Genomic DNA, 8,277 nt, shown 5'->3' with positions numbered 1-8,277 from the left:
GACCTTTGAACGACTTCTTCTCATAAACTGGTTGATGGAACTTCACCAAACTTGGTCTGTAGCATTAATATAAGGTCCTCTCTCAAGTTTGTTCAAATGGGGGCACTTAGCCCCTTTTAGGGGCTGCTGCAGCCGAAAAAAGAAATTCCTTTAAATTACTTCTTCTCAAGAACCGCTTAATAGATTTGCATCAAACTTGGTCTGTAGCATCACTGTATTATTTCTACCACAATTGTTCAAATGGGAGAACTTGGCCCCTATTAGGGACCGCTAGAGTCAAAATTAGAAATATCTTTAAACAGCTTCTTCTCAATAACCGTTAGAAGGATCTTCATCAAAGTTAGTTAGTAACATCATTATAATGTGGTCTCCCAATGTTATTCAAATGTGGGACACTGGAAATAATAATAGAGATGTCTTTAAAAGACTTCTTCATATCAGCCGTTTAAAGGATATTCATCAAACTTGGTCTGTAGCAGCATTATAATGTCCTCTCACAAATTTATTTAAAGTGGGCACTTGGCCCATTTGAGGGGCCGCTGGACCCAAATTATAAATACCTCTAAACGACTTCTTTTCAAACTCTGGAAGGATCTTCATCAAACTTGGTCTGTAGCATTATTATTGGGTCCCCTCCGAATTTTGTTTAAATGGGGACACTTGGTTCCTTTTAGGAGTTACTAGTAAAATAGAAATGCTCTCTAAAAACTTCTTCTCACAAACTTCTTAATGAATCTTCATCAAATTTAATCTATAACATCACTATTAGGTCCTCTCCCAAGTTTTTCAAACTGGTGGTACTTGGCCCCTTTTAGCGGCCGCTTGAGCCAAAATTAGAAGTACCTTTAAACGACTTCTTTTCATGAACTGCTTAAAGTATCTTCATCAAACATGGTTTGTGGCATTAATATAAGATCCCCTAGTTTGCTCAAATGGGAGCACTTTGCCTCTTTCACTGGGCCATTAGAGCTAAAAATAGAAATGTTTAAAAAAAAAACTCTACTCATGAACCACTTGACGCATCTGCATCAAACTTTATTTGTAGCATTATTATAAGGCCCATTTACCATTTTTGTTTCCAATTTGGGACAATCGGCCCCTTATAGGGAATGCTAGACCTAAAACCAGGTCGATATTATCCTCCCTAGTATGCTATAATTGTACAAGATACTTAGATAACTGTGTTACTATTTTTAGAAATGGTCACATTAGAAAACGAGCATTACTTAAGGACCATTCTGCTTTTGTGTGAAGGTGGTGCATATATTGCCAAACATGTTATAGGTCGAGAGCTACCAAACCATGGAGGGGACTTAGACGCATTGTTAAAACAATACAAGAATAAACTCAGACATGAATTTCATGAGAAACAAATGGAAAAGTTATTTCCAAACAACGGGTATGACAGAACTGACGTCAATAAATGGGATATCCAAATGCTTATTGGCGTGATGCTTCTCCTGTTCCGTAAATCACTGAGTGATGAAGAAAAACAAAAAATGAAAGAAATCAAGCTCATTAGGCACGAAGTTCTAGCACATAGTCCATCTGCATCATTATACTTAGAAAAATATGAGGACGTGCAAAAAGACCTTAGAGATGCGATTAACACATTAGCTAACGGTTTTGACCAGAGTATCAAGGACAAATGTAAAGAATACATTAAAACTTACGCATCTGAACCTTTGGAGGTAAAGTCTGCAATTAAGAGATTACAGGAGGCGAAGGACACTGACGCCCTATTTCAAGAAGTCATTACTGTTATTAGAAAATCACAGGAAACGTTGTCAAATGAAATACATGCAGTTGAAAGTACTGTTAGGCAAGACTTAAAAGAAACACAGCTAGCTTTCTCTAAAGACCTTAGACAGGAGGTAGGAAGGACAAAGGAAAAGTTAACAGATAAACTGAACCTTGTTGAGGACAATGTCAGGCAAGATGTTAAAACAACGAAAGAAAAACTAGCAGAACAAATGGAGAAAATAGAAGGAGCCGAATGTAATACTTTTCAGGCTCTGACTGAAGTTAGCTCTCAAATCAAAAGTAAGTTTACGTTGTATCATTTAAACGGATTATTTCACTTTATTTCATAAATTGCAGGAACTGACACAGCTGATTTTGATTTTTACTGAAATATTACGTTTGCTTAAAGGCCTACATTTTTTAATTTAAAACGTTGGAGCCTACATGATCGATTTTGGTTGGTTATTGAAGAATTAATTAATTAATTAAAAGTATCCAAAGGTGTCGACAAGCGTAGGTTTTATGATTGGTGACATCGTGTTCGGTCGAACATTTGTCATGCATGGTCGGATTTATCAATAACTTGAAACAAAACTGACAATTAAAACAAGACAATGTGTCGGGTGCGCGATCAAGATTAGATTCCTACTCTTAGAGGTCAAAGATTTAAGACGTGTATTCTATTCCGGTGTATAACATGGATATCTTATTAACTTGGTATAAATATTCACTATAATATGACTTATCAACCGTTTGAAATTATAGCAACTTTCTTATGCTAATATCATTACGTGTCTTTTATTTTCAGCTTTACAGCAATGGTTGGTAGATAATTTAAAAGAACAGCGGAACAGAACCAACGAAGGTTGTACAATTATTAAGGAAAACATTTGTTGGGTCATATTTTCAAACCTCTGTAAAGAATACGATCATTAGCTTTGACATGTGGTGAATGGGAATGGCCAATTTTGTGTTTCACATGAATTTGTCTGAATCATTGCAGTTTGTTAAAGATCGTAATACCTCCTATTATTCAATACCTACCGAGAAACGCGTGCAGATATGCTGATTTAACCAGAATTTTACTGGCCGTTTGAAAATGTTGCCGGACAAATATAATATTTCGTCCTGACATTTGCGCCAACAAGAGGCATTAAAGCATTTTATTTCGCCTTCGTGCACGCGCCGTCACGCCAGAACGAAATCTTTGTTAATGGTTCGCACGCCATCGCAAAACAAACCCAGCACGAAATGAAATGTTTCATTGCACTGTTTGCTATGTTGTTATGTCGCGCTGTTTTGTTTTGTCACGTTGGCGCACACGCCAAAATGACAAACAAAACATTCAAACTTTTGTTATGGCGCATTGGAGCAGGTGCCAGGACAACAAAATGAAATGTGTTACATAAACGACAACGTTACATAACGAATTTTCTTAAATCAGCCGCCATAACTCGTCATAATGTAAAAATGTATTCATAACAAATTGGTTTCAAAATTAAAAGTTTGTTCTATATCAGTATACCAACTACATGCATAAAATTCTTTATCTCCCCGTTTTATCAGCACATTGTTTTGGCTGAGTCTCTGAGTAGATAAAAGGAACTATCGAGTTATATCTTGGCAGTGTTTAGAAAAGTAAGTAAAGCAGTACTTAGAATTAGCCACACTTTCCAGTAAAAGAGACTATGCATCCGCGAATTACTTTGGGGACAAACAAACACATTATTTATAACTTGGCTTTCACCTGTCAATTCATGATTGGGCAACGTGAATAGGGGGCTTTAGTAACGAAAATAGCCGAATTTCTTCTAAAAGTTTGATTTGATGCTACACCAAAAAGTGAGATCGATCTCAAGTGAATATTTTCGGTCTATGTGAAAATAAAATGAGATAAATGTGAATAATAGGATCGTTTTCTTCACGGGTGTGGAAAATGTGATTTGTGAAAATATGGTCCAACAAAGATTCTGTCTTAAGTTATAAATATATAAGACTACTTTTTAAATCATAAAAATAAATTCTTTTTCTTACTTGCTACAACAGTAACAGTCTTCTAATTGCCATATAAGTGTTTATGATGCAGCTGATACAGCCATTTTTCGAAGCCTCATGCGAATGTACCACATTTGTTTACATCACAATGTTTGACTTAGGAAACACATAATGCCATTCAGAGATGTGTACAATTAGACTATTTAGACCAGAATTATAGTACTGGATTGATCAAAGAAATGTATCCGAAAGTAATATAGCTTTTTAGCTCACCTGAGCACGAAGTGCTTATCGAATTTCAAAGCTATCGTGATCACGCAGCGTCCGTCGTGCATGTATGCGTTCGTCCGTCCCGCGTTAACAATTTTCTTGATTTCACATAGGGGCTGACCCCGGGGCTGAAGAAAAACAAATATTTAAACGACATTGCCTAAATTGATGGTCTGATTTCGAAATAATTTCACACAAATAGTCTTATGTAATCTTTAACCAAGATTGTTAAAACTATTTCTTCGTCAAAAAAATGGCCGCCAGTTGGCGTGGTCACTTTTCGATATATGTATAATATTGTTACGCACTAGGGTGGTTATTCTGTCTTGATGTAGCCTTCGGTTAGGAGCTAAATACTTTCGGGAGGACTCGGCCGATAGACATGAGAAAGCTTCTTCTAATGTATTAGGTCAAAGACTAGGAACTCTGTACAAACAGTTTATGAAGTTTAATTTTGTGTACTTTGTTATAAGTTACACAAATAATTCAAACACAAAGTATCAACGAATAAAAGAGTGATTTACAGTAAAATTATGTACCAGGGGGTTAAATCTGAGGTTTTTATTAGCTTTATACATCTTTAAAGATGACAATGATTATGTTTGCTGCTTAGTAACGGAAGTAAACAATCCCACAATGCAGCTTACTGTCAGAAAAATGTGACAAATACAGTGAATTCTCAGGAAAATAAAGCTGATTTACACAAAATAGGATTGAATAAAAGGATGACAGTTGTCTTAAACAAATATTTAAATAACATGGAGTGATTGTGCCGCTGCTACAGTGATTCACATACAGGAAAAACGATGTAAAATGCAGATAAATGTAGAAATGAATCCAGTCCAGAAAGTAAACAAACTTCACAAACTTGGATTAGAATCTAGATTAAAACGAACATAGGACTGTATAATATGTGTTTGATCGGTCATTTTATCTAGATCAACACATATGTGTACAATTCTGTGTTACGTTACTTGCAGCTAAAGATGAAAAACAAGGAAAACATGACTAGAATTAGCATCTGAGATGAACAAAGTATGTGGTAAGTTCTCATTATCCGGGGCATTACATTATTGATACTTTATAAGATCTTCTTGTGTGAAACTGCTGGCCAGATTTAAAAAAAAAAAACTAATTCAAATGGTCATTGTGTGACCAACTACAATGGTTGTTCAAATTATTCCGATTCATTCAGAAAATGCCCCCCAGAGGTCGTGGTCACTTTCCCTATGCGTATATAGTGGAAATTTTGAAAATCTCCTTGTTTGAAAATGCTGACCCGACTTTTAATTCATTTCACACAAATAGTCCTTGTGTCACCTGATATCAAGTTTGTTCAAATTATTTTGATTCTTCAAAAAACAAGGCCATCAAAGGCCATGGTCACTTTCCCCTATTTGTATATAGTAGAAACTTAAAAAAATCTTGTTTGCTGGTCCGATTTTAAAATGATTCACACACATTGTCCTTGTGTGTATTCCTGCAAAATTTGTACAAATTATCCTGATTCGTCGAAAACATGGCCATTAGAGGGCGTGGTCACTTTTCTCTGTATGTATACAGTAGAGTAACTTTTGAAAATCTCCTTGTATAAAACCGCTGGTCCATTTCACACATATTGTCCTTGTGTGTCCTTCTACAAAGATTGTTCAAATTATTTTAATTCATAAAACATGGCCACCAGATGGCTTGGTTACTTTTCCCTATATGTATGTAATAGAAACTTTAGTAGGAAACTGCTGACCCAATTTTAAATAACTTCACCTTTAAATATCCTTGTGTGACCTTCTACTTACCTGTTTAGAGATTACAAAGTCATTTCGAAACTGTACAAGTTTATATAATTTCCATAAAATATTTGAACACTGTGTACTTCTAATTATATCGAACAAATCATGGTAGAAATGACAGCGATCATCTTTGTACCACTGTAAACACGTAACATAAAAACTGTGCCGAACAATAATTCTTATTTAAGTAAATAACCTTATCAAAATACGCATATTTACACCTAAAATTAGAAACGTATTTCTTTTAACTTAAAATGTTTAACTTTTATGTGGTGTATCAGAGACCTCTAACTGAACATATTGAAGCATCAGTGTATTTTTCTAATTTTCACATATTATGTGACACATTGTAGTGTCTTAGTTCGTTCAAAAATCCTAAGATGCCCTGAAGTGTTATTTGAAATTTTAGTTTAATACAGTCGTTTCAGTGTGGAATATAAGTCTTTCACTGGTTGTAGGTGCAGATGGGAATTTCCGGCATCGAGAGTAACTGTTTAGGCGGTAACGAGGCTCCAGCCGAGTTAGCGCCTAAACAGTTACCCGAGAGCCGGATGTTCCTGCACCTATAACAAGTGAAAGAATCTTTTTCTTGCATACCGATATCAAGAAATAATAATAAAAATAAAAACAATCGAACGGCGTTCTTTTTAGAACTATTTCTTATAGTGCAGCGTATTTAAACAAAGCGCGGGAAAGCAACGTCTGTAAACAGGAAAGACGTCATGACGTTTCAAAGACAAATAACAATGTTTAGTTCCGTTTTTTGAGTTTTTGATAAAATAACGTGTTTTTTTAACCGAGATATATACTATCAGGAACAAAGAGGAACTGTCAAGGTATTGGGTTTTTATTCCGTTTTTTTTTTTTTTTTTTTTTTTTTGAAATACAATATAAATAAATACATACATCTTCTGCATATATGTAGTTCGTAATACGTCATTTAAAGCACGAGAGTCATCTTACACCCCGGGGTGTAAGATGGATTTTTCCAGCACCGGTAAAAATACCGGAAATCCCCGTCTGGTATGCAAGAATAGCATAATGTGGTACTCAAGGCTATACGCTTTTGGAATCGAGTCATCGTTATAATAACAAGCTGTACCATAATTTCGAGTTTATTTTCAATATTATTCTGATTTCACCCACGGAACTAATTTTATTTACGCATAGTCTGTGCAGAGAAGGTTACGATTAACATTCCTATATATTCAGATTTGAGCAGTATGTCGCAACAATTACAGCATAAGGCTGAAGAAATTGAGTTCAAAGTACGAACATACGACGAAACATCTTCACAACCAATCGACAGAGGCAACGCAGGCATACAGGCAAGTTGATTTCACACTTTGTTTATTAACATGTTTCATACTTCATTGTAAAACATACATGTATGTGATAGTACTGACCGAGGACAAAGTAAAAATAATCATCGCTCTTACAATACTATATAGAGCGCATTCTGAAATTATCATAATTATTTTGAATCCATGCATATTAATAATTATTCAATTGGAGGTTTTTAAGTATTGTACTAGTTAGCCTTAGATTCTTTGCTTTTTTGTCAACGCGTTTGAAATTTTCAAGATAAATCTATGTAAATATATAAAGCATGATTTTAAAATCATTTCAAAGGCCTATAGAAATTCTTCTTTAATATGGACTTTTTTTATTCTCACCGACTTCGCCACTTTTGACTGTTTATGCAATTAATTGTTGCAGTGTTTTTAACAGAATCTTCAGCACGTATCATTTTGTCCAGAACGAATTTTAAAGAAGAAAACCAAGTTGTTGGTAGCTGCTATTGACTTCGGCACAACTTACAGTGGTTATGCATATTCACTTCGCCGCGACTACGAGGAAAACCCTCTTCGTATTGTAATGAACAGGTCGTGGACAGTGGGATCTAGCGGATTAATGTCTATGAAAGCCCCAACAGCCATTCTATTTGACCCAAAGAAAAACTTTGACAGCTTTGGATTTGATGCAGAGGATAAATACTTTGACCTCGCTTTCGATGATGTGCATCATGACTGGTTCTTCTTTAGACGATTTAAGACATTTCTCTACAACAGAAAGGTAAACCTCATTTCTTCAAACCCGTTTCAATTATGCATATGTATTCACACAATACAGGTCACATTGCGTCCTTATCGTTAATGATATAAAAATACATGGAGAAAGAAAAAACAACATAATGAAATTTCATAGTTATATTTTTAAAGCATATTTATATTGATATTGACGTGGGAAGGTCCCAAATCTGTTACACGTCAATAGAGCGTGAACGACCTTGAACGCTCGCGGTCCTATATACCAGTTACCCTGCCCGATATTCTCGTATACATGGCGTACAAATTTTCTTTCTAATCTGATAATGTAGATGAAAACGTTTCAATTCTTATAAATAACTTTTGACTTTCGCCACTGTAGTAAGCAATAAAAATACAGAAAGAATTTTGTGATCATATTCATTAAGACT

At 35.1% G+C, this 8,277-nt stretch overlaps 1 protein-coding gene across 1 annotated transcript; it reads left to right on the top strand.

Moving 5' to 3' along the window:
* Nucleotides 1-1,179: 1,179 nt before the first annotated feature.
* Nucleotides 1,180-7,874, top strand: LOC128552087 (uncharacterized; the record flags this gene model as incomplete). Its single annotated transcript, XM_053533094.1, has 4 exons — nucleotides 1,180-2,043; nucleotides 2,552-2,608; nucleotides 7,011-7,126; nucleotides 7,530-7,874. Coding segments are annotated over exons 1-4 (1,362 nt in total), but the record flags the coding sequence as incomplete, so codon positions are not given.
* Between the last annotated feature and the right edge of the window lie 403 nt (nucleotides 7,875-8,277).

The sequence above is a fragment of the Mercenaria mercenaria genome, unplaced genomic scaffold, assembly GCF_021730395.1.
Source record: "Mercenaria mercenaria strain notata unplaced genomic scaffold, MADL_Memer_1 contig_2023, whole genome shotgun sequence".
Classification (NCBI taxonomy): Eukaryota; Metazoa; Mollusca; class Bivalvia; order Venerida; family Veneridae; genus Mercenaria; species Mercenaria mercenaria.
The sequence above is the reverse complement of the archived record's forward strand: the minus strand, read 5'-3'. Positions and strand labels throughout refer to the sequence as shown.